This window comes from Tachyglossus aculeatus, chromosome X2 (assembly GCF_015852505.1).
Source record: "Tachyglossus aculeatus isolate mTacAcu1 chromosome X2, mTacAcu1.pri, whole genome shotgun sequence".
Taxonomy (NCBI): domain Eukaryota; kingdom Metazoa; phylum Chordata; class Mammalia; order Monotremata; family Tachyglossidae; genus Tachyglossus; species Tachyglossus aculeatus.
In genome coordinates, this window is record NC_052100.1 from 8780090 (window position 1) to 8807212 (window position 27123).

Consider the following 27123-nt stretch of genomic DNA (forward strand, 5'->3'; position numbering starts at 1 on the left):
AGTCTGGGGGCTGGGGTTGTTTTGGGGGCTTCCCCACAGGCAGAGGCGCAACAGGAAACCCGACCACAAACTGCCACCGACGTCCAAGGCTCTGGTTTATTTGGCCGATGCAGAACGAAACAAACAAATAAATAACTGAACCAGGAGACCAGAAGGAGAACAGGGAAACGGACGAGATCCATGCACTCAGCCCGAAAGAGGGGAGGGAGGGCAGTGGCTGACTGTTCCCCAGATAGGACTAGTCGCAGCAAAGCCTGGCAACTGAGAGACGGGGACGGAGGCCGAGGGAGACACAGAGACACAATCAGAAATAGAGACCGAGAGATACGGAGGCCGAGGGAGACGGATCGATGGAGAAACGGACCCAGGGGAGGAGACGGAGAGGGAGAGAGAGCTAGGCTGTCAGATACAGTCACAGAGATAGAGGGAGAGACAGAAGCTGAGAGAGACAGCCAGCGAGCCAGAGGGATTCAGCAAGCAGTTGGCAGACGACAATCCTCTCCGTGCCCGCTCTGTGCTCCCGCCTCCCATCCCCCCGTCTCTCCCATTCCCAGGCTAGAGTCCTCCGGCGGATGCATCGGCGAAGGAGTCCACGGCCCCCCCCTCCGCCACCGCCGCCTCCGACCACGTGGAAGAGCGTCACATTGTACAGCACCTGGTGCCCGTTGTTCCACCCGTACAGGGCCCGGTCTCGGGGGTTATAGTCCAGCATGGACAGGTGGGCGTAGCGGTTCTGCAATGGGACGTCCGTGTACTCGTAGCGGGCTGCAGCCGTGGCATAGGCGAAGGAGACCTTGGCCCCGGCCAGGTGAGAGCTGGTGACGTACAGGACCCCACAGATCATGAAGGCCTCCCCTGCGCTCCGCTTCGGGTAGCCCGTGTCCCAGGAGCGCAGCACGGCCAGGGTCTCCGGGTCCAGTCGGCTGACCACCAGGTTCCCCGCGTCCCGGGTGCTGGTGTGGACGGCCCACAGGCCCCCCTCATCCACCATGAGGTCCAGGTCCGAGAACCCCCCCCAGGAGTAGGGGAAGGTGTTGTTGTAGCCGGCTCCGGGGAGACTGCGCTGAACCAGCACCGCCCGCGAGCCAAAGTGGTACTTGACCACCGCGTTGCTCTGGTGTCGGTTGTAGAACAGCGACCCGTTGAAGACCACGTGGCCCGTGCCTGACCACGGCTGCGGGAGCAGGTGCTGGACGAAGTGTTGGCCGCGGGCGAAGTCGCCGAGGGATCGGAACTCCAGGACCCGCCGGCCCTTGTAGTAGCCGTCCATGTACCAGACCTGGGGGCCGGGGCGGGGGAATGCGAAAGAGAGAGAGAGAGACAGACGGGATTGAGCATGGCCGGAGGGTAGGAGGGGCTAAAAAGGGGATCTGGGTGGGAAGAGAGTGGGGGGACAGGACAGAGGAAGGGGGATGTGGGAGGGAAAAGTGGAGAGAGATGTGGAAGGAGAAGAAAATGGAGAGGGGAAGGCAACGCTCACCCGGCTATCCGTGCTGGGAGTCATCGTGTCGGTCATCCAGGAACCGAAGCGGGAGCCCATGGCCCGGACGGTGATGGGGTTACTGACCCCAGTGAGTTTCCCGCAGCCTGGGGCAGGGCGTAGAGACGCGTGGATGCAGAGAGAGACCCGCACGGGGGCAGAGACACACAGAGAGATGGGAGAAAGGCTTCATACGTTATGGAGAGCCTCATGGGTGGGTAGAAGGGAGAGGGAGGAATGCCCCCTCCCGAAATGGGTTGGACAGAGGTGGGGCTCAGAGTGTGAGGACAGTGCTCAGGACTGGTGTGGAGTAGGAGGAGAGGGTCCTCCCGGGCCAAGTGGAATTGGCGTGGGGACTGGGGGCGGGGACGCGAGCAGGGGCTGGGTATGTGTGGCAGGAGGGGTCTGCACCTACCCAGCCTCTGCACACAGGCGCGGAGCTGTGCCTCCAGCCCCAAGACCCGCTGTTGCAGCTCCGCATGGTCGTAGGCGCCAAGCTCTTCCTGGATGGCTGCCAGCCCAACGGAGAGGCTCCGCACTGCCGCTTTGAGCTGCCCCACCGTCCGCGTGTCCGACCGGTACTGCTCCAGCACCGGACTCAGGGGCTGCAGCTCCGCCATCCGCTCCTGCAGCTCCTACCGGACCCCGGCCAGGACAGGAGCCAGGGACGGGATCAGAGTAAGGGCAGTGGCGGGAACGGGGGCAGGGACCGAGATCAAGGGCAGAGACTAGGGGCGGGCGGCAGGGATGGAAATGGTCTGGGATAGAGGCGCAGTGAGGATGGGGTATGGGCAGGGTCCAGGGACGGTAAGTGGGGGCAGAGGAGCCAGGGTCGGGCAAGGAACAGAGCAGCGTGGCTGGGGACCAAAACAAGGCCTAGGACGGGGGCAGAGGAGGGGAGAAGACAGGAACAGCGAGGAAAAGACACGGGCAGGGCTGGAAGTCCGGAGGGTGAGGAGAGTCACGGGGGTCAGAGAGACCGTTACCTGGAAACTCCTGGTGTTGAGGCTGCGCTGACCATCGCTGGCCCCCTTCAGCCTGGAGTCCAGCCCCCTCATGAGGGTCTCCGTGTTGCGCACGTACTGCAGATCCCGGTAGGTCCGCAGCTCTAGCACCTCCATCGACTGAGAGATGTTCTGGACCTGGGGCCGCAGGGTTGGGGGCAGGGTAGACGGAGGGATCAGAGGGGTATAGGGTATTCGGCGGGGAAGGGGAAGATGATGGGGGAGCCACAGCCTTCTGGGCCCCCCCACCCCTTCCTGGTTTCAGAGAGACATGGCTCAGTATGGGGGAAGAGACAGAGACAGAGAAGAGCAGCATCTTCTTTCCAAGAAGTCCTGAAGCCCCGAATGAGTCATATCACTGACTTTTTGGTCCCCCCTGGCAGAGGGAAGGGAGAGGGATGGGTAAGGGACAGATGCCCCCCTGGTTAACCAGTGGGGCAACTGAGGCAGGAGTTGGGGAGAGGGGAAGAAAGAGAGAAAGAGACAGATCACAGGAGAGGGACTCTGGATCGGAACCATTTTCCTTTGGGACAGGGAGAAGCCCAAAATCTCAGGGGTGATTAGTAAATGTTTCCTTTGACAGTCTGGACTCAATCGGCAGCTGGCCGGTGCCATAATTCTGAGCCAGACAGGGGCAGGGGCAATTAATCCACTGGGCTGGAATCTCTTAACCCCTCCCCACCAGCCCTTGCCGGAGGGAGGGCCACTGGGGGGTGAAGTCCATGACAGAATTAGTAAGGAATAAGCAAAGGCGAAGGAGGGAGATTGTTGGCCCCTGCTCTGTCCTCACCCCTAAATCCACTACCGTGCCCCTAGAGAGTAGCAACAACCCAAGTCCATCTGCTCTGTCTCCTGTAGAGTTGCTTCATCTCCAAGCCCACTGCCCTGTCCTCTGGAAAGAGTAGCCTTCTCTCCAAGCCCATTGCTTTGTCCTTTGGAGAGCAGCTTCGTGTCCCAGTCCACCACTCTGTCCTCCGTCAAGAGTTCTCACACCCAAGGCCATGGCATCAACACCAAGTCCACCGCTCTGTCCTCTGTGGAGGGTATGTATGGTTGTCCTTCAGACTCCAAGAAGACGCCACTGTCGATGAAATTCACCTATAAGTGACGAAAGGTCAATGTGGGCCCCACAATACCTACCGCACCATGCACACACAAAGATTGTCCTTTGTCGTGCTGTCATGTTTGTTGTTTGCTGCACCTGGCGCTGTTTTCGCTTTTGCCCCTTTGTCATGCCAATCTCTTGAAGCTTCTGCTCAAAGAAACCCTTTCTTGATTGCAGGGTGCCACGCTTGTCTGTTCACTGCAGCTGTCTCCCAATTTTCACCTGAGGTGCAGCCTTGACAGAAGTTTTATTTTACTGTGCCCTTCAAATGTTGCTTCTTGTCACCATTGTTTTCAGTGGCCCAGTTTCAGCTATCTGAGTGTCCTGGTGTCCTCTGATCTCCTCGCAGGTCCTATTCAGACCAGCTGTGCTGAGGCGAGCAGAGCTTCAGTGCTGGGAAACTGACTTCATACTAGGGCTTGGTTGTTTGTGAACCAGACTTGCCACTCAATGTTCAGTATGGGCCATAAGTGATCATCAAACTGCTCAAGGTGTCAGACGTGGAGTGTGGGGGCGGGAGGGTCTTTGCAGCTGTTGAAACGGAGATGGGCAGTCTCCCAGGGGATGGACTGGACTTCTTGACTTAATTTTCTACTTCCTATTCTATCATTGCATCATCGGCCAGCCTCGGTGACAGAATTCTGCGATGCCATTTGGTTCTGTGTTGCCAGTGTAGATCTTTGGCTGTGTGTAGTATTCCGCCGGTGAAAGCTGAATCGTTGCTTCAGTTTCCTTCAGACTTGTCATCGGTCCAAAATGCGAAGCAGTTTACAATCCTCTACGTGTCTTCTTGGGGGGTGTGCCTTTAGGACACGGTCATCTGGGTTCAGCAACCCTTGAATAGCTGTCTCAAGGATCTGGGAGGGCGGGTTGAATCGGAATAGTTTCCCAGAAGAGCGGAAGAACATTCTAACGCCTTCTTCCGGGTCCCATGTTGCATCCTTCAGCCCGCCTGGCTGCACAGAGTAGATTGAACAGGCCTGGGTTTTCTAAACATCCCTGCTTTCTCCTTGGGGAATGGATCAACTCAGGCACCCCCAAATCCATGACATGACCCTCCATGCCATTGTAAAGCAGTTCCAGAATCCTAATGCACTTCTTAGGGCAGCAAATTTTACTAAGCAAATTTCCACAGTCTAGACCTGCTGATGGTATCAAGAGCTTTGGTACGCTTGACCAAAACAGTGAAGTGGCCTTGGTGCCATTCCCTGAACTTTTTCTGTATCCGTCACCCAGCAAAGACCATATCCACTGGGCCACGCTGGGATCTGAAGCCACACTGAGGTTCCGGGAGTGTGTGGCCAACAGTATTCTTTAAAAAATGGCTCAGAAGGACTCTGGCTAAGTTCTTGCCAGCAGTCGAGTCTAGTGATATACCTGGTTAGTTGCTGCAGGTGGATCTCTGACCTTTCCTCTTGAGGATGGTGAAGAAGGTAGCAACTCTGAGAGCCTAGGGCATCTCCTCAGTGAGGAAAAGCTCGTGTGAGGGTTTACGCAGTGCGTCCTTCACACATTTATAGATCTCAAAGGGTTTGCTGTCGGCTCCAGGTGATGTGCCATATGCAACGGCTCTGGAGACCTTCCTCAATCGTTGTACGCTGGGAGGTTTCTCTGCTGTGCAGGGCTTCACCTTAAGTAGCAAAGGGTGGGTTGAGGAGATCATCTAGGGTTGTCGTTGTTGTTGTCCTCTCTATGGTTTTCCCTCCTGGCCCGGGGTGAGGCTGGGGCCACCTTCACTCTTCACAGGTGCTGGGGTGGGCTGTAAAGACCGGGCTGTAGAACATCTTACAGAGGGCTGGAAGTCCTTGGCTTGGAGGCAGTCCATCTCTTCTGCTTTGGCATCCCACTGCTTATCGTGCACGTTCCGTAACCTGACTTGCACATGGCCAAGCTGGTCTCTGTGGGCCTCAATTTTGTCCGAAGGGTGAGGTGCTGCTCTTGTTTTGCTGCCAGTAGTCGTTTTTGCTCTGAGTCATTTGTTCCGACCTGATCTTTCGCCAGCTGCCCAGTAGACCATATCATGGAGAAGTATCCACTGACTCGTTCACACGGAGGATTGGGGTTCTCCGTACCAATGAAGCTGCCGTACCGTTGCTGCAGTGTCTCCAACCTCCAGGAGATGAAGATTTCACGGTCCTGGTGGTTTGAAGGCTCCTTTGCAACACAATGGGCTGTAGAGTCAGCGTAAGCTTGGAATGTGTCAGATCCCTCTTACTCCACCCCCTCCGCTGCACTCTGATAAAATCTGTGCGAGGCCGCTGTTCAGATCACGGGTGCTTCCCGAATGTCTTTCTTTTCATTTGACAGGCTAAAGGGGGTGCTGATCATCACGTTCGCTGAGGCAAGTAGGCCATATGCTGTTCGGTTTGCCAATCCCCTGTGGTCTGATGACTTTCTTCCATGCTTGGACACTGCTGCCAACTCAAGCTTTTAAAATCTCCCATTACAATCAGTCGGGCAGGTGCTGGTACTCCGGTGATGCATCTTTCCGAATCTTTGGAGAGGGGGTCCTGTTCCTCACTGCGGTTTGTCATTGCTGGGCAGTTGGGGGAAGGGCAGAGAGAAAATAGGGGGTGTTGGGGAGGGAAACCTATGCACTGATGATGGCGGCCAAGCGCCTTTGTTTCAGGGGCAGGCGTAAGCATCATCAGACAGTCACTTATACCTCGGGGCACATCGGGGAGGCCTGATATTAGTGATTGTCTGATTGCAAATCCAACCCCTGCATGCCTCTCCGGCACCTGTCTCCACAAGCTGGCCTTCATCCGGTAGCCTGGTCTCCTGCCGTTCCCCTAGCGTCATCCACCGTCACCTAGTGTCCTCACGTTCCACGACGAGGAGGCCCTTTTCTCCGTGTCACTTCCCGTTTCCTGGTTTGGCCCGGCCAGGGTGCAGCTCATCAGTTACAGCCTCCTGATGATCTCAGTTTGGTTTCTGTGAGGCAGGCGATGTTTCGGGCACCTTTTCATGTCCCCTCTCCGCATTCGGGGTGAGGGGTTCTCTCCTATATGGGGTGCTCAGACATCCAGCCGGCTGTCAGACAACTGCCTACTTGTGTCGGACTTTGTTTTTGTTTTTTGTAAGGGCGAGGTAGGGGATAGTCTACCATCGGCAGGACACGCACCTGAGTTGTTTTTCCAGTGACGGTGCTGGGTTATGCTGAGCCATTCACACCCTCTTGTCCAGGAACCCTGTAACCAACAGCACGCATTGTGAGACGGTCGGTTAGGGCACAGGTGGAGAGTCTGTGGTCTCTGGTGTCCGTACACCACCGTTGAAGGGGACACGTCCGCCGTTCGAACCACTGGGGACTTCCCTAGGCAACCAGGAAGCGGTCTGCGGCCGTGGAACAGAATCTCTATTTCTGTGCGCCCTCTCAACAGCAGAGCCTGCTGTAGAGCCTTATCGTGTTTGTACACTGTGGTCAAGCGAGGCGCACTTAATTCCGCTGTCCAAAAGATTGACGATCAGAAGGGGTTCAATAAGGAAGTGTCAGTTATCGGTAAGAAAGGAGTGGAAAAGAAAAAAGTAAAATATGAGGCGTCTGCACATGCAGAACTCCACGCTCAACTCCGGGTTAGCCAGGAGGCCAAGGTCAGGGGAACCACACTTCCCCAGAGACTCCCCCCAATCTCCTGGGCCAAGCCGGAGAAGAGGGCCATGGAGGTTGCAGAAAAACTGCAAACATAAAGACAGAGATGGCTCACCTTGCTTGCTGCCCTTGGGTTGTCTGGGTCAAAAGAGGGTTTCCATTCTCTCTGTAGCCAGACCCACCATTCAATCCCACATTTCTCTCCCGGGTGAGAACTCGGGTGACAAACCCGGGATGAATACAAAGACAACTGCACACGCAACTCCATGTCAGCCAGAAGGCAAAAAGCAGGGAAGCCAGGCCAGAAGCCCATTTTCCCTTTCCCGGACTAGGCCAGTGGAAGGATGTGTGGGCCCGGGACTGGGTCTGACCTGTTGAACTCGTATCTACCCGAGCGCTTAGTACAGTGCTTGGCCCACAGTAAGCACTTCATGAACACCGCTTTTATCATTATTAATAAATACCACATGGAGGTTGATAAAAACATACACTAAACAAATACAGAGATAACTTACCATGCTTGTTCTCCTCCTGGCACCTGGATCTGAGACTGGTTCCAAAGTGGGCTTCTGGTCCCTATGTATCCAGAGCCAACCCACTACCCCACATCCCCCTCCTTCTCCATCAATCATATTTTACTAAGCCCCTACTGTGTGTCGAGCACTGCACTATGCACTAAGCGCTTGAAAGAATACAATAAAATTAGTAGACAGTCCTTCTCCTCAAGGAGCTCACAATCTAGTGGGGAAGACAGACACTAAAATAAAAATTACAGATAGGAGGAAGCACTAAAGTCTAAAGATCTTTACCTAAGTGCTTCAGGGGTGTGGGAGTAGAGTACATTTCCAGAATCCACCCTTTCCTTTCTAACAAAATGGTCAGTACACTAGTCCAGGCACCGATCATATCCCAGCTGGACTACTGCATCAGTCACCTTACTGATCTTCCTGCCCCAAATCTCTCCCCTCTCTACTCCGTACTCTACTGCCCGGATTATTTTTAGAGTAGAGTTTTGGACCTCTCGAGCCTTGAGGTGCCGGCAGGATGGCCACAGAGAAATGGCCTGAAAGCAGAGGGAGATGTGAGATGGCAGAGAAGGAGCGGAGTCGGTGCTAATGAGGAAGATTTGGGAGTCATCCGGGTAGAGGAGGGGGAGTTGAAACCCTGGTGAGAACTCATTAGCAAGCCCAGCGGGAACATTTAGACGAGTGATGATGATGATGGCATTTATTAAGCGCTTACTATGTGCAAAGCACTGTTCTAAGCGCTGGGGAGGTTACAAGGTGATCAGGTTGCACACTCTACTCCACTTAGCCAGTAGGCTGTGGGCAGGGAAACCTATGTTTCCCCAGAGGCCCCCTTCCCCACCCACCCCCTACTTCTCCTGGGCCAAGCTGATGGAGGCACGTGGAGGTTGAAGAAAAAAATAGACATAGAGTCATGGAATTAACCTGCTCGCTGAATCCCGGCTGCCTGAATCTGCTCTCCCTTCTGTAGAGTATCCATCCCATCTCCCTAGCCTGCACCCGGCCCCACCAAGCCCACTGAGGAATGGGCATGACATAGTGGACAGAGCATGGGCTAGGGAACGAGAAGGTCATGGGTTCTAATCCCGACTCTGCCACTTGTCTGCTCTCTGACCCTTGGGCAAGTCACTTCACTTCTCTCTGCCTCAGTTACCTGATCTGTAAAATGGAGATCTAGACTGTGAGCCCCACGTGGGACAGGGGCTGTGTCCAACTGATTCGCATATATCCACTCCAGTGCTCAGGAGAGTGCCGGGCACATAGTAAGCACCTAACAAATACCATTCCTGTGCCCCCTGCTCTGACCTCTCTGAAGGAGCTTCGTCTCTAAGCACCACAAGCCCCAAGCTATAGCCTTTCTCTCAGAAGTTGGGCCAGTGTCATCCTTAGGACAGTTTTGGGGAGAAACGGTCAGACACCCAGGACCTGGGTTCTACTCGTGGCTCTGCCACTTGTCAGTTGTGTGACCTTGGGTAAGTCATTTCACTTCTCTGTGCCTCAGTTACCTCATCTGTAAAATGGGGATTAAGACTGTGGGACATGAACTGCGTCCAACCTGATTAGCTTGTATCTACCCCAGCACTTAGGAAAGTGCCCGGCACAGGGTCAATGCTCAACGAATGCCACGTTCAAATCTACCACACTGCTCCCCGGTTCCTACCTTTTCCATGAGTTCGCGGAGCTGGCGGCTGCGCAGATCTCGGGAACACGTGCTCTGTGCCGGGATGACCGCCGTGCAGATACATTTGCCATCGGGGGCCTGAGCGGAGGTGTAGAGCTGCCAGCCCTCCTCTGGACTCTGGAACAGGGTCTGAGGGCAGGAGAGAAAAGGCCAAAAAGAGAGTTTAGGTACCAGCAGAGAGAGTCATCCTGTGCTCCCAAATCCTCAGTCCCAGCTCTCATCCAGCCCAGGGTTGACCAATCCCTGATGGCTGAGGTGGCTGTTGGGATGGAATGGCCATGAAGGTGGAGGGAATTAGTCAGATGATGAGAAGCAGTGTGGTCTTAGTGGGTAGAACCCGGGCCTGGGGGTCAGAAGGACCTGGGTTCTAATCCCCATTCGTCTGCTGTGGGACCTTGGGCAAGTCACTTCTGAGGAGGGGAGTAACATGCCCAGAGCGCTTGGGGGGTCATGGAACTAGTCGGCTAAGGGTGGACCACCTAGAGCCCCTAATTTATCCTTCCAGTGATCCATCGTGAATAACCCTGTTAACTCTCCATCGGTCCTGCAAATTAGTAAATTAGGCTCCCCATGGGGCCTGCGGGGAGATCTGCCCAGGTCCCTGAAGGCTGACAAGTGCTGGAAAAGGAAAACGTTTTCATTCCGGAACTTAGCATTCTTGTAGCTTTCAAGAGCTCCGTGAAGGTCAGCTGTACTGAAGTGGTTCGGCCCTTGGAATAATTTTTGTTTTATTTGTTTATTGGCATCTTTCCCCGAGACGGTATCGACTCAACCCGAATCTCCATAATGCCTTCAGGATTAGAAGAGTCTGCAGCATAAACAGGGTGGTTCTGTGGTCTCCGGCTCCTCCCCCAGGACCGCAAAACACCGCCACCTCTGAGTCCTTAATGGCCCCCGAGGACCTTCTTCCTGGTCACGTCACAGCCCATTAGGCCCCTCAATGCTCACGGGTTCTCATATGTACTCCTGGTGTCCATCTGTTTATTTCTTGTTTATTCATTCACTTAATTGCTTATTTTGCTACTATCATCTGGATCTATGCTCCAACTCTTACCTTTGGAATGTTTGGCAATCTGTGTTTGCTTGTCTTCCCCCTTATTGCATGGGCTGCTCGTGAGCAGAGATCATGTCATTTATTTGTAATGCACTTCCCAAGTACCTAGTACACTGTTCTGAGCACAGTAGATGCCCAGGTCCGTGTTATCTGTCTCCTGGGCGCATACCGTGGGAGGCAGCCTGGCCTAGTGGATAGAGCACGGGCCTGGGAGGCGTAAGGACCTGGGTTCTAATCCCGGGTGTGCCACTTATCTGTTGTGTGACCTTGGGCAAGTCATTTCACTTCTCTGTGCCTCAGTTCCCTCATCTGTATAATGGGGATTCAGACTATGAACCCCACAGGGGACAGGGATTGGGTCCAACCTGATTACCTTGTATCTACTCCAGTGCTTAGTACAGTGCCTGGCACATAGTAAGTGCTTAACAAATACCAAAAAAAAAGCCATATACTGGGGTGGGCCATGTACTGTTGTGTGTAGAATGCTGTACTGAGCATGGGTCTGGGGCTCAGAAGACCTGGGTTCTAATGCCAGCTCAACTACTTATCTGTTGTGTGACCTTGGGCAAGTAACTTCACTTCTCTGTGCCTCAGTTCCCTCGGCTGCAAAACGGGGATTAAATCCCTGTTCTCCCTCCTACTTAGACCATGAGTCCCACATGGGACCTGATGATCTTGTATCTACCCCAGCACTTAGTACAGTGCCTAGAACATAGTAAGTGCTTAACAAATACCACAATTATTATTATTACTATTAGACCGGAAGATCATTGTGAGCAGAGAACGTGCCTACCAACTCTTATATTGCAATTAATCAATGGTATTTAATAAGCACTTACTGTGTGCAGAGCACTGTACTAAGTGCTTGGGAGAGTACAGTGCTCTGCACACAATGAGCTTAATAGATACCATTGATTGATTGATATGCACCACTGAGGAGAGGGCACCCTCATTGCCATCTTTGAAAAGAAAGGGGGAAGATCAGAATTCAGCAACTATTGAGGGATTTCACTTCTCTCCATTGCCAGAAAGGTCCTAGCCTTCTGGACCCATTACTGAAGGCTATCGCGGACCACACACTCCCTGAATCTCACTGTGGCTTCAAACCACAGCGTGGTGCGGTGGATATGATCTTTGCAGCATGTCAGAAGCAGGAGAATAATAATAATAATAAAGTGGCACCAACACCTCTATACAGTTTTCTTCGACCTTACCAAACCATCTGACGCCATCAACAGACCTGGACTGTGGAAACTGCTTAGTAAATTCGGCTGCCTTGAGAAGTTAATTAAGATTCTGAGACTGCTTCTCGACGAACTGGCTGAGCGTGTCAGAGCCTAGGGTGCCCTGATTGATTTCATTCCCCTCTGCCGATGGGGAAAAGCAGGGCTGTGTAGCGGACTCGGTCCTGTTCGCCACATCCTAGGCAGCCAGGCAGGCTAGAAGACGCAATGAGAGACCTGGAAGTGGGTGTGAAAATACACTTCTGCTCTCCCGGGAAACTCTTCCACCTCGATGGGATGTGAGCACCATCTAAAGTTCTAGATAAAGTCATGTAAAAATTGCTGTAGGCAGAGGACTGTGCTCTAGAAGCCCTTACCGAAGAAGACATGTAAATGATTGCAAACTGCTTTGCCAAATCAGCCAGATGCTACGGACTGATAACAAGGCTGTGAGTCCCACCTGGGACAGGGACTGTGTCCAATCCGATCTGCTTGTATCCACCCCAGCGCTTAGTACAGTGCCTGGCACATAAGCGCTTAACAAATACCATAATTATTATTATTATTATTAAGGCTGAAGGAAACAAACGTGCATGTGCACGCACACACACCCAAAGACCTGCACTGGTAACAAAAAGCTAGATGCCATCCTAGAATTCTGCTATCCAAGCGACACACTGACCAACGTGGCAACAATAGACAAGAAAGTAGAAAATTGAATCTAGATAACTGGCACATCTGAACATGGTATTGGGCTTCAGACCAAGCTGAAGGTCTTCAGAGCCTCGTGCTGCCCGACTTTCTCTACGGCTGAGACCGAGATTCCCCCACTGACTCTACAACTGACAACTTGAGTTGTTCTATCAACCTCACTTATGGCCCATACTGAAGATCAAGCGGGCAGCCCAGATCACAAACAACCAAGACCTGGAACCAAGGCAGTCCCTTAGCCTTGAAGCTCTGTTCGCCTCAACACAGCTTTGCTGGGTGGCACAGATGAGATAAATGGATGACGGTTGCTATAGGATGAGCTGAAAATGGGCCACCGAAACAAGAATGGTTCAAGAAGCCTTTTAAGGATGCAGTGAAACCAAGCCTCGAACAATGCTGCATCTCAGCTGATAAACTGGCAAACAGATGCTGAAAGCAGACCAGTAAGGCATACTGCAATCAAGAAAGACAGACCTCTTTTTGAACAGAAGCTTCGAGCGGATCGTGCAGCACGCAGGCACGAGCGAAAACAGGGCCAGATGCTGCAAACAACAAATATGTCAGCACAACGAAGGACAATCTGTGTATACCCGGTGTGGTCGGGCTACGGGATCTGAATTGGCTTTTTCACCCAAACACACATCCATAAGTGAATCTGACCATCTGGGGAATCTTCAAGTACTAAGGGTAATTATAAATACTGTACACTTACTTGGGATCATTTCTACCAGCTCTCTTGTAGTGTATTCTCATAGGCACTCAGTACAGTGCTCTGCCCACAGAAAGCGCTCAATAAATACCATTGATTGACTGAGTAGGAGCAGGGCGTTATATTCGCCATTTAAGAACACAAGGCAGAAGTAAAAGGTGCTTACGGTATAATGGGGGAGACAAGCAGCTACTAATTGCCAAATATAGAAAAAATATAGAGCCCAGGCACAAAGGTGGAAAAAAAAAGTAAGTCGTTATATGAATTACCATACCCTACTTAGCCCTGGGCTAATTGCTCCAGGGACGTGGAAACCATGGAAGTGGACTTTGTGAATCCCTCTCCCTTCTGCATCGATCAATCAATGGTATTTATTGAGTACTTACTGTGTGCAAAGCACCGTTCTGAGCGCTCGGGAGAGTAGAGCATAAAAGTGTTGGTAGACACATTTCCTGCCCACAAGGAGCTTGCAGTCTAGAGGGGGAAAAACATTAGTAAAAATAAATCAATTATTGATATGTGCATAACTCCTGTGGGGCCGAGGGTGTCTATGCACTTGGATCTGTGACCTTTGGGCATTTGGTATTTGCCCCACTCTCATCCCCACAGCACTTATATACAGATCTATAAATTATATAAATTATTTATATTAATATCTGTCTGCCCCTCTAAACTGTAAGCTTGTTGTGGGCAGGGAACGTGTCTAACAACTCTGTCGTACTCTCCCAAGCGCTTAGTAGAGTGCTTTGCACGCAGTAAGTGCTCAATAAATACCACTGATTGATTGATTGATGGATTCCCAGAATCCTAGTTGATTGGAAGGATGGCAGAGGGAAGGACAACGGCAAATTGCCAGAATCCAAGTTGCCACCTCATTTTGAAGAGCGGGCTGGGGCCCAGATCAATAATTAGATCAGGAGGTTGATCCCACAATCGGGCGAGAGGCTCAAAATGTGGAGGAAGCAGGAAGTCAGGGACTTGGGGCATGAGGACAGATGGCAAGGAGAGACTCATGCCGGGGGAAAGCTATGCGGCGGAGGAGAAAAGGCCCAGTCAAAGCCCATGGCTGGAACGTTTATGAATGCAGAGTCCAGCTCTGGGTGAGGCAGAAAACCAGGGAGGGATTTGTATTTCATAAGTAGAATTGATTTAACGCTCCTCTGACTTTGAACTGGGGCGATGGGCGTGACCCAATGGATAGAGCACAGGATTAAATTAAGGAATTAAGAAAATGTTCTTCCAGCAACAGCGTGGCCCAGTGAGAAGCGGCATGGCCTAGTGGATAGAGCACGGGCCTGGGAGTTAGAAGGGCCTGGGTTTGAATCCCAGCTCTGCCTCTTGTCTGCTGTGTGACCTTGAGCAAGTCACTTCACTTCTCTGTGCTCTCAGTCACCTCATCTGTAAAACGAGGATTAAGACTGTGAACCCCTCGAGAGACATGGACCGTGTCCAACTTGATTAGCTTGGATCTACCCCAGTGCTTAGAGCAGTGCCTGGCACATAGTAAGCATTTAACAAATATCATAAAAAAATGCATCTATCTGGATACAGTCGGGAAGCAGTGTGGCCTAGTGGAAAGAGCATGGGCCTGGGTGTCAGAGGACCTGGCTTTTTATCCCAGCTTCATCACTCACCTGCTGCATGACCTTAGGCAAGTCACTTTGCTTCTCTGTGCCTCAGTTTCTTCATCTGCAGAATGGGGATTCAATACTTGTTCTTCCTCCTACTTAGACTGTGAGCCCCACGTGGGACCTGATTATCTTGGATCTACCCCAGGGTTTATTTGCAGTGCTTGGTATATAGTTAGCAATTAACAAATACCATAATAATAATAATAATTATTCTACAATTATTATTATTATTACTCGATCGATGATATTTATTGAGTGTGCGGAGCACTGTGACTAAGTGCTTATGACATGATACGGTGCCAGAAGGAATGTTGTCATATATGCACGTGGCATCAGTTTTCTGTAATGTGAGGTTCTTCGGGAACACAATCCCCATGTTTTAGAGCTGTCTATATGCAGAGAAGAAGTAGCGTGGCCCGGTGTCTAGAGCACGGGCCTGGGAGTCAGAAGGACCTGAGTTCTAATCCCGGCTCTGCCACATGTCTGCTGTGTGACCTTGGGCAAATCACTGCACTTCTCTGGGCCTCAGTTGCCTCATCTGTAAAATGGGAATTAAGACTGTGAGCCCCATATGGGGCAGGAACTGTGTCCAACCCGATTTGTTTGTATCTAGCCCAGCACTTAGAACAGTGCCCGGCACAGAGGAAGCGCTTAACAAATACCACAATTATTATTATTATACAGAAGGTTGTGGGTATGTAAATCTGTCTGAGTTTGTGTGTTCACATGTACACATGTGAGTATATTGTATGTATACATTTGTGTGAGTGCAGAATAGAAGTATGGGGTATAGTTGTGTGTTTACCTCTGTATGTATATATTTGAAGATGAGTATCCATTTTTTTCTTCAGACCTAAATGTAGTTTGCTTGTAAATCCAGCAAACTGCAGACTAGTTTCTACCTGTGCAGTATGATCAGCTCTGGATTTCTAGGGAGTCATAGCTTAGGGTAATGACCACTTACAGAGGAGTTTGATGGGCTGGACGATGATGTTCAGTTACCACTTTGACAGTCAAATTAATATGATAAATTTCACCAGATTCCTTTGTCTAAGGAGGCTCAATGCTGATCCCATTCTTCTTTGATTCCACACATTTTAGATCCCAGGGAGATGCCCTTTCTTTTACCCCATGATAAATGATGCCGATTCTGCCTGACTGATGAGCTGAAGGATCTCAAAGGAGATATTAACTGGTCTGCCACGGAGTGAAATATTACCCCTGTCCCGAAGCTTTGCTCCTGATAATCAGTGTCTCCGTGGCACAGAGCCAGGAAAATCTCAGACAGGTGGGTGACTGGTGACAGGGCTGATGGCTGAGCCACAATTCCCCAGGTCGCAGGGGAGGAGGAGGGACTCTCTCTCTCCCACCCGCCTACCCAAGAGACACTCCATTATGTTGGTGGGGGTGGGGTTCCGATAGCTGATATTTAAGGAAAATGGGCAAGGAGGGGAGGCCCAGAAGAGGGGTACTGGGATATGGCTTTCTGTCCAAGAAGGAAATGGGATTTTCAGTCTTTTGAGAAGAGCTGGCTTTTGATCTCTAAGACCATGAAGCCCTAAGCGATGCCATCCTGGGTAAGCCTCCTGGTCCATCCAGTCCAGGATGGTCTCCAGCACTGACAGCAGGACTCTGGACGTCCGTCCGCACGGCTAGAGATAGGCTCATTTAAACACCACTAACTATATCGTTAACTTGTCCTCTAACATCCTATACCTCTCGCTTTTTCTTTCTGTGGCTGTCTCTGTCTTTCTGTCTGTTTCCTCATAAAACCATGAACACTGTCATTCTTGAGTCAGACCCACAGTTCAACCAGGCCAATATTACCAGGGACACCAAGACACTTGAAAGAACCTGCTTAGGGATGGACTATCCATCTAACAGCCTTAACTTTTCTCTCCATCCTATCTTTCCCTCTAGCGACCAATTATGGGCCATTCAGCCCTGAATCTATTCAAACCCCACCTGCACCTGCTGATATTTTCAGCTGCACAATGTCCAGTGGGAACTAATTCTATGTCCTTCCCCTCCCTTGGCTCCTGTACCTGGTGAAGAGTGTTTCCTTTCGTTTGGAACTTGTCTCCTTCAAGCTTCGGTGAGTGGCCCTCATCTTGGTGGGGTGGGATTTGGGAAAGAATAATTCTGCGCTTGCCCCAACCACCCTCTTCATGACTCTATAACCTTTCATCCTGTCCGCCTCTCAGCCTACATCTTCCCAGGCTCAAGGGTCCTGGCTTTCCAGGGGGGGAATTGAACCAGGATTATAACCCAGGTCCTTGTGATTCCAGGCCCATGGGGTCTACCCACTAGGTCATGCTGCTTCCCCTTATTGATCCCCTGCAGAGAGACTGGCTTTTCAGGAATGCTGGGGAAAGGAGAGGAGGTGTAGTTATAAGATGGCTTGGGAAGGGGAGGGAGGGCGGGTGGGTAGGTGGAAAACAAGAAAGATGAAGTTTGGGCTTGCCACAGCTAATAATCCAGAGAGACCCAATGTAGGGGCCTTTTATCCCCTCTTGGAAACTCTCAGGTTTGGTTGGAGACCTGTGGTGAGTGAGGCTATGAGTCCAGTTCAAAGAGCTGTTGAGAAAAAGAGGCTGGTCTAGTGGAAAGAGCCCAGGCCTGGGAATCAGGAGCCCTGGATTCTAATTCCAGTTCTGCCACTTGTCCATTGGGTGGCCTTGGGAAAGTCAGCTTGCTCTGGGCCTCAGTTTCCTCATCTGAAAAATGGGGATTCAATACCTGTTCTCCCTCCTACTTAGATTGGGAGCCCCATGTGTGACAGGGTCTGTTCCTGGCCTGTTTTTCTGGTATCTAGCCCAGAGCTTAATACAATGATTGGCCCATAGTAGGAGCTTAACAAATACTACACTTATTAAGGCTTCCCGTCCATTGCTGGAAACTTAGCGGGGGGAGGAGGGGAAGGAGTGGGGCCCAGAACCTCACCTCCCCCAACAGAGTTGGTGCCCCTGCCCCTCTGAGCTACCTCGCTCTAGTGGGCAGACACATCTCTCCACACAACTCTGACATCAGAACCGGCTGAGTTTTGGGCTCTATCCAGGGGCCTTTTGGCTCCTTCACAAAACAGCTTCTCTGCTCATCCTGCCCCTGCCTGGTGAGACCGGGGCTCCATGAACCCTGCAGAATCCTTCCAGGGACTATTTGATTCCCGAGATCCCACTCCCTGGCCTCATGAAGAAACATCCTGGGTGTGGGAGGACGTCAAAGGGGAGAAAAGTATTTGTTCAGGTCAGTACTGCACAACCCCCTACCATTGAATTTCCCCCACCTCACCCCCCCACACTTTCATCCTCCTTCTCCCCCTCAACCCCCCTCCCTGCCTCTTCTCTAGCAGAACCTCTCCAGTCCCCTACCCCAGCACTCAACACTTTGCAAATCTCCTCTCAGTGGAAAATGAGGAATGGGAGGATGCTATCTTCTGTGGGAAAAGCGAGATTAGCCTGGATGAATACCCCATCCCACCCCCCAAACTCCTCTCTCTAGATAAAATGACCCTTGCACCCAAACCCACGACTACCTAGGGAAAGGGGAGAGGGCAGAGAGGGGAATTCGGGAAGGAAGGGGAGAGGAGGGGGTAGGGGAAAGGTGGAGGCAGGGTGATCCCAGCAGAGGGAGATTTGACCTTCTTCTCCCACTGGTGTTGGTCCTGTGAGGAAGTTACTGGCCTGGCCTGGAGGGTTGAGGTGACCCTCTCTCTGCTGGAGACATGAATGTCTATTGGCTCCAGGATGAGGATTTCACCCGCAACAGACAGAACTCCCATCCTGGATCCCCTGGCCTCTCACTGTCACCCCCTCCCGCCAAGCTAGGATTTCCCCATGAAAGAAGAAAATATTTTCCTCTTTCTCTCTCTCATTAGACGGTCCAGGCAGAATCTCTGTTTATGGGTGCAATCAACCCTGGAGGGGAAATGGAATGTGGAGGGGCGGAGATTGGGGAGGGAGAGCACAGCTGGATCGAGGATCTGGATAGGGTAGGGGAAGGTTGGCTGGACAGGGTGTGGGAGGACTCGGGGAAGGATTAGAGGATGGATGGGCGTGGGGGAGGTTCTACATCACGGAAACCAAATAAAATTCATCCCCAAAGGTAGCTCCCTACCACGACTGCAGTTTCTGCGGCACAAACAGGCGTCGAGATTTAATCTCATCGCAGAAGTTGTCAGAGAGTAAAAATGAACCACTCGCAGGTTTACAGAGATTCCCCCCAGCCCCCTCCTCCTCCCACCCCCAAATGGGGAAGAATCCAATTTCAAGCTGGAGCATAAATTTGCACCAACGAGGACCCTGGGGGCTGAGGATGTCGACCGGGGATGGATTTCTATAATCAATCCGACGCTCGGGAAATGGGGGTGGGGGGGAGGGGGCTTCAACACACCAGAGACGGCCGCATTTCTCCAATGCAGGGATGCTAGGAAGAGGGAGAGACAGAGGGAGGAGCAGCGAAGCTGGTTTGGACCAGGGGTCCCCCCTCCGTGGGAAAGTCGGGGGTGGGGTCCCCCCACCTTACCCGGGGGTCCAGCTGAGGGAGCCAAGCTACTGTTGCTTCCACAGAGCGCCCGCCTCACACACCCCGGGGCCTCGACAAGACCTGCAAGCTTTCAGTGGTGCTGGAGAAACCCCCAAATCGGGTCTCCCTGTCATATTAGTTCTTAGAATCCTGCCCGCTCTGCCCCAGCCCTGGCCCCTCCAGATGACTAACCAGCCTCTCTGATCTGGGGGTGGATGAATCACCGGCCCCCGCCTGCATCAGCCCAGATGGCGACACCCACAGAATCTCCAATGCCCAAACATTCTTTCCAGCTGCTTCTCTCTCCCGCTCCCCAGTGACCACGGCTCTGGGCTCCTAGGAAGCGAAAATCCTTTACCCAAAGCTCAGGAGATTGAAAGGCTCAGCAGTGCCTGATTGCTCTTTCTGCCTCCCATTTCCCAGGGCTGTGAGGGAGGGATTTCCAGAAAAAAATGCAACAGAAAGAGCAGAAGATAGTCATCACCCCCAGAGGCCCACCCACCGCCAACTAGATCTCAGCCGATGCTGATACCCATCCTGTCACCCCGGCCCCGTTAAACAGGACCGGCTGATTGAAGGAAAATCAATTCCATGACAGTCCCCCACTGGCCGCTCCACAGCGATTTTGTGCTGCATTTATCAAGTTGGAAGCAGACGGGGCCAAGTTGGGAAACCAGCCAGCTGGACGCTGCCGGGGAAAGGAGGGACTGGCGGGGGGGGGGAGGAGGTGCAGCTGAGAGTCGGTCTCAGAAATGCTCCCATCACGCCCCTATTGAATAGGCCCAGCACCTGCACTTCCAAAGAGGGGGGGAACAGCTGAATTTCCTCCCGGAGGAGGAGGAAGAAAAGGGGTGCCATGGTTGGAGGTGCCAGCCCTGGTGGGGGCAAGGGAGGATGGTGCCCCACCCGGTTTCCAGCTGCCAAGGCGAAGCTACTTTCTCCCAAAACCTCACTTACTTCCCTGGCTCTCCAACCAGACCCGAGGGCTTCTGAGCAGCCTGGAAAAGAGCCCAAATCAGGGCTCTTTGTCCCATTAGCTCTGTGCAGTCCCTCCTGCACTCGTTCTCATTCTCCAAGAAACTCCAGGAAGGTAGGGGCAGGGGTGGAACAGACTACGGGGGAAATACAAGTAACCAATCCAGTTAGATATCATTGGCAAGAAAACTGGCCAGCCAGAAAAATCAGCATGTTCACGGATGTTTAAATACATTTATTTAATGTATATATGTATATATGGTTGTACATATTTATTACTCTATTTATTTATTTATTTATTTATTTTACTTGTACATTTCTATCCTACTTATTTTATTTTGTTGGTATGTTTGGTTCTGTTCTCTGTCTCCCCCTTTTAGACTGTGAGCCCACTGTTGGGTAGGGACTGTCTCTATGTGATGCCAATTTGTACTTCCCAAGCGCTTAGTACAGTGCTCTGCACATAGTAAGCGCTCAATAAATACGATTGATTGATTTATTGGACCAGCAGTCCTATACTACATGAATAGCGGGAAAGGTCGGGATGTTGGATGGTTCATCCCTAAACATGGGGATGGGCGTCCAAGAGGGCCACCATCACATGGTTCCTTCAAGGAACCTGTCCTTTTGGACAGGAACCTGCCTGTCCTTTTGGAGACAGGATATGGAGCTGCGTGCCCATAGGGGAAACCCGGGATGGTGTCCCTCCGCAGACTGATGGTCTCATGTTCTACCAGTCACAAATTTGTGCTACCAGTCATAACTCCATGTTACTGGTCACAGCTCTGGAAAAAGATCCCAATATCCACCACCTTCAGCACTGATTCTGAGGGAAAGATCAAGGGGCCAAGGGATGGGGTGAGGGAAAGACATTTCAGGGTGATATGGAGGATCAAATCTGGAATAAATATCAGACAAGAGGAGTCAAGTCCTGTCTCTTCCACTATGACCTTGGGTCTGCCTTGGCTTCCCTGTTTCTGCTCTCAAGTCTTTTTCTGTCCCTATCTCTGTTTCTGTCTCTGTCTCCCATCCACATTCTCTCTCTTTTTCTGTCCCTGCCTTTGTGTCTGTTTTTGCCCCCATTTCTCTCTCATCTCTGTAGCTTAACAAGGTCCCAGCAAGAGAGTAAAGGGGAAGGGCCCCTGAGGATTTTCGTGTGGGTGGAAACAGAATGGGAAGCAGCATGACTTAGTGGAAGGAGCACGGACCTGGGAGTCAGAGGACCTGGGTTCTAATTCTGGCTCTGCAAGTTTACTTTCTGTGTGACCTTGGGCAAGTCATTTAACTTCTCTGTGCCTTGGTTTCCTCAACTGTAAAATGGGGATTCAATACCCATTCTTTCTCCTATTTAGACTGTGAGACCCATGTGGGATGGGATGGATCACCCCAGTGCTTAGAACAGTGCTTGATACCTTTTTAAGCACTTAACAAATACCATTATTATTGCTGTTGTTAATAATAATAATAATTATTATTATTATTATGTCCAGTTAAGTCATCATCCTACTTGGACAAGCAGGAGTGGTAGACCAACCCACTGACCCCAGCACCCAGGCTTTTTGTTTTTGTGGGAATTGTCACTCCAAACCCGAATGCTCCTCAGGCGCTATGTCCCTCAGGGTCATCCCAGTTCCTGAACTGGGATTGGGGAGTTCTAAGGGAAATGAGCATTTGGAGGGGGAGAGCCAGATCCTCCCTCCCAGCTGCCCGAAGGAGAGGGGAAAGCCCAGCCCACACCAGTCCCATCCCTGCCCCACAGCCCTGAAACCAGCCTGGTTCATCCATCACCAGAAAACCCAACCCTTTGGTCTGTCTGTCAGCCCTAAACACCACCCTGCAGCCTCTCTGTCACTTGGAAACCCTGTATCACAGCTGGTTTGACACCTGGAAACACTGTTCTGCAACCCTGACGGTCTCCTGAAGACTCTATTCCATGGCCTATGTGTCGCACAGAAACTGGGAACCATGACCCTGTCTGTCCCTGGAAAACACTGCATTGAGGACCCCCATCTGTCACCTGGACACTGTACACCGTGATCCAGTCTGTCACCTGAAAACTGTTCCACCACCCGCCTGCAGCCAGAAACCTCTGCATCTCAACAGCACTCACCTTTCTTCACCCACCTACCTCCCACCATGCCACATTGCTCCGTGCCCCTTCCACAGCTCCAGCCTCCCCATGTGCACCATCTGTCCCTCAGGATCTCTGGAGAGAGAGACTGGACAGATGCCTGTGCTTCCTGCCATGTGTTGAATTAGTGTCTCGGGTCTGTCGGCTGCGGCTGGGTTTGTTGTATCAGGAGGTTAAGCGTGGTCAGTCTGGGCGGCTGTGCCATCTGTCACTCAGTGATGAATCCAGTCGCTCCAGGGAGATAGCGGAGGACACATTTCGGGGACGGGGCCATGGCCTATGCCGGCTGGCCAGCTGATCTGTTGGGCTGGGGTCAGTGATCAGAGGTCCTAAGGCAACAGCCATGCCATCCTGGGTCAGTCCCACAGTCCTCTGAGCCCAGGACTCCATCTCCACCAGGGACACCTGGATACGGTTAGATGGTTGCCACCTGGACGCATCCTAATGGATAGAGATGGACCCTCTGACATCCCTGACTTTCCCCTTAAAAAAAAATTCTCACTTGCCTCTGCCTCTCTGGGTCTTGCCCATTTCTCTCAGTTTCTCTCTGTCTCTCCTATCAATCCCTGAGCAATTCCACTACTGGGTCATTCGTTTAATCGTATTTATTGAGCACTTACTGTGCGCACAGCACTGTACAAAGCACTTGGGAGAGTACAATACAGCAATAAACAGATGTATTCCCTGCCCACAACGAGCTTACAGTCTAGGTCCATCCAGCTCAGGATTCTGGCTCCGACAGGGGTCCCAGGATGCTTGGGGGGGACCCAATGGATGGTGGCCCTGCTGGTCATGACTGCCCACCCCCCCGCAATTAGGAGGGAGCCATCCAACATCTCTGTCTTTCCCTAGTCTCTAGTGACCCAGTATCAACCACTCACCCGTGAAGCTATCCAAACTCCACATGAATCTGTGGCTATTTTCAGTTGTTCATCTTCCTGTGGGAACGAATTCCATGTGCTTGCCACCTGCTAAGTGTTTCTTTTTATTTCTTTTGACCCTACCATCCTCCAGCTTCAGTGGGTGCCCCTCATCTTGGTCGTGTGGAATTGTTGGGGGGTGGGGTGGAGAAAGAGGGTTACTTATAGAAAGAACCTAGTTCAACAATTCCGATTGGGTGGACTTGTTTCTAGTCTCCTTGACTGCCAGGTCCCTATAAATATTCATCCCTCTTCCACTTGGACAAGCAGCTGGAGGATGGAGGGGGGAGGGGAAGTAGGGGGGAGAGAGGACAGAGAAGGAGCAGAGGGAGGGGGTAGGAGATGAGGAAACGGGATCCAGCCACTTATTAAAATCCAGAGCCCACGTCTACACGCGGCCAATCCCAGCCCCTAGTCCCCACCCCCCAGCCCCCAGCTCCCACAGTGGATTTACACACTGCCAGGGCAGGCTCTGACAGCTGCGGAAGGAGAAGCCCTCAGCAGAGAGAGATAAATAAATAATCCCACCCACGCCCATTAGTATTCTCCCTGGATCAGTGGTGGAAAAACACCACCCGCTCTGAGAAAGGGAAAGAAAACAGGGAAGTTTCTCTTCTCTGTGGTTTGGCTCCAGCCTGAAGCTTCTCCACTGCCACCCCTTCCCCGCTCCCCCTCCACCTCACTCATCTCTGGTAGCAGAACCGATCTCAGCCCTCTTAGCCCCAGAGCCGGGCCCAAGGCCATTCCGGAAACACTGTGGGCCTACGCCATTAGTCTCCGGCATAGAAAGTGTGTGTGTGTGGGGGGGGGTGACCCTCCTCCTGGGTCAAGGTCAAAGAATCATTCTCCCCACCTGCTGCAGTTGGGAGTCTGGATTGGTCCAACTCTCACCCATGGTCATGCGCTTTGCCCGTGGTAGTCTCTGGGTGAGCCTGGCTCAATCCCCCTTTGGGCTGCTGTCCCCCTTCTCCATGGACAGTCTCCAGGCCAGACCCCCCAGGTTGTGAATGTTGAGGAGCAGCAGGGGGAAGGAGAAGACGGAGGTTGATACAGTGCATCCCACCAGGCGAATCTCATTATAAAGAGGGAAATCTTGGGGAAGCTTGCGGATTTTCCTAATCCTGGTAGAATACACACAACTCAGTGCAAAGAGACACAGAAACACACATATGCATGCACACACACACACACACAAACACACACGTGTGAAGAGAGAAACATACAAAGACAGCCACACCAGGAGACACATTCAGACACACCTGCCACATGCACATGCAGACAGACATCGGCTCTGGTGAACTGGGCTGTGAATATTTTGATAAATTGAAAAGAAAAGGCAGCACGTTCCTCCGGGGCCAGCTGGCTGCCCCCCCCCCCCCCCCCCCCCCCAGCCTGGGCTGCAGACCCTGCCATTACCCAAAGTCCTTAGCCAGGAAGTAAAAGATAAAACTGGACTGCAGGGAGCAAGTAACTTTCTGCTCTATTAGACTGTCATCACCTCAAGAACAGAGGCCGGGCCCTCTGCTTCTTCTGTAAATTCCCCCTAGAACCTAGCCAGGGTTTTACCCAGCTACAGGCTCTCAGTCTGCACCAGTGATGGTGACCTTAATGGTGACGTTGGTGATGGTGATGAAGATGGGAAGAGGACAACGATGATGCCAAACCTGGGGCGGAGGGTCAATCCTCCTTCCTGCCCTCTCTCAAAACACGGTTTCTGGGGTGGGCATCCTTCGCTCAGGGTCAACAGCCAGAGAGGGGTCAGCAATAGGCCAAGATGAAACAACATTCTGAAGCATGACAAATGGCAAATCAAGGCGCTGGGAGAGGGAGCGGTGATGGTAGAGATTGGACTTGGAGTCAAGAGGAGCTGTCCCAGAGACAGAAGAAAATTGTAAAGCAGGTGAGAGGACAGGGCTGGAAATTTAGATCTGGGAGTCACCTGCAGAGAGGTGGGAGTTGAAACCATGTGAGCGGATGAGCTCCCCAAGAGAACGAGTGTAGGGTAAAAAGTGTAGAGGATTCAGAGCTGAGCCTTGGGAAACACCCCCATTCAAAGGTGAGGGAAGGATGAAGAGCCAGTCAGCAGAGGGGACTGAGAAGCAATGATCAGAGAGGTAGGAAGGGAGCCGGTATTGAACCATGTCAGTGAAACCAAAGCTGACAGAGTTTCCAAGAGGAAACAGTATAGAGGCACAAAGGAGTCTTGCGGGGTGGGGGGATAAGAACAGAAAAGAGGCTCACCTTTAAATAACACCCTTGCCCCTGGGGCTTCCTTCCTCAGGGCTAAACACAGCTCATGCACTTGACTCTACCTACATTCACACTCTAACTCCCGCAAGCTTAGCTGCCCAGATTTACAGGAAGCTCTAGTAGGGACACCGTATCCCCCAGTACAGACGCACAAACACAGACCCCCGTCGGCCGTATCGTGGAGGAACTTCGCAGTCCCATTCCAGGGTTTATGGAGTATCTACTGGGTGCAGAGCACTGTACTGGTTGTCTATTGGGTGCACGGGCGCTGTAGTTGGCATTTGGGGTAAAGACGGAAGCAGAAAACGACACGGACCCTGCCCTAAAGGGCCTCAGTCTACCAGGGCAGAAAGATCTAATCTCTCCCATACATCCCCAGCCCTGCTATATCTTCCCTCGAACTCACCCTCCTCCAGCACCTGTACGGGCCCACATTCCCGGGCTACTGGCCCTGCTTCTTACCCCACCCCATCTACCCTGACCACACCATGCCCAGCCTAGGGGAACGGGGGGCAGGGTTGATAGGATGGGTACCGTGGGGGGCCGTGCCCAGGAGCTAGGATGCAGGGTCAGAGGACTCCCCACAGAAGAGCGGAGAAGCAGAAGAAGATGACGGAGGGGAAGGGATGGGGAGGAGGAGGGGGGAAATGGAGAGGGTTAGGGACGGGGCAACGGAGGCCTCTCCAGAGACAGGCAGACAGACAGAGACTGAGAGAGAGAGGGAGAGACGCAGACCGACCCCGAGACGGATGGAGAGTCGTAGTCTGACACAGTGCCTGATGGAGACTCTTAACGGCGAGGGGCCCAGAGAGAGACAGGGGCAGAAGTACCGGGGGGAGGGAGGGGGCTGCGGCGGGGCTCAGGGTCCGCCCCCCACCTCCTGCCCCGACTCCCGCAGGCCCCCCCCGCCCCCCCCTTTCCCTGCCGCCCCCCGCCTCACTCACGATGCGCTCGGAGGGGCCGGCGCGGGGTCCGGTGCCGTTCAGCCCCACCAGCGAGGGCAACGTCTGCGACATCCAGTTGGTGACCATCGCCATGGTGCTGAGCACCGCGCCGATCTTCAGCAGCGGCACCGACATGGCGACCCCGCCTCATCCCCGGCCTCCCCAAGCCCGGCCCGGAGACCCCCGCCCACACCTCCCCCCTCCCTGACCCCGGAGACCCCCCTCCCCCGCCCCCACCCCTCTTTGGGGACCTCCCTCCCCCTCCCGCCGAGCCCCCCGCTCGGGGGCACCGTGCGGCCCGCGGGCAGCGCTGGGCAGGGGCACGGGGAGCCGCAGCGCAGCGGACCTGGCCGCCGTCGCCGCCTCCGTTATAAACCCCCCCACTCCTCTCCGCGTGACGTCAGAGGCGGGCTAGCAGGGGAGCGGGGCGGGGGCGGAGGCGCGACAGATGATTCTGTCCCTCCCCGCCCCCCGGAGCCCTCTCTCCCGTTCAGCCAGGACTCTAGTATCCGGGCTCCCCAGCGCCCGCCCGCCGTCTCCTCGGGATCAGCCGCACCGTGGGGTGGGGGGTCTCGGGGACCGGAGCAGCTGGGACCGGGACGGGGGAGGGGGGAGAGTGAACCGGGGCAGAGGCATCCGTCCGTCTGTCCGCCCCCGGGTCA

The 27123-nt window shown here is 52.8% G+C and overlaps 1 protein-coding gene across 1 annotated transcript; it reads right to left on the reverse strand.

The window, feature by feature from the left end:
• Positions 1 to 71: 71 nt before the first annotated feature.
• On the reverse strand, positions 72 to 26598 carry OLFM2 (olfactomedin 2). Its single transcript, XM_038771132.1, is given in 7 exon segments — positions 72 to 603; positions 605 to 1279; positions 1481 to 1587; positions 1896 to 2115; positions 2467 to 2622; positions 9369 to 9518; positions 26462 to 26598. Coding segments are annotated over 7 exon segments (1491 nt in total). The 5' UTR covers positions 26597 to 26598; the 3' UTR covers positions 72 to 555.
• Between the last annotated feature and the right edge of the window lie 525 nt (positions 26599 to 27123).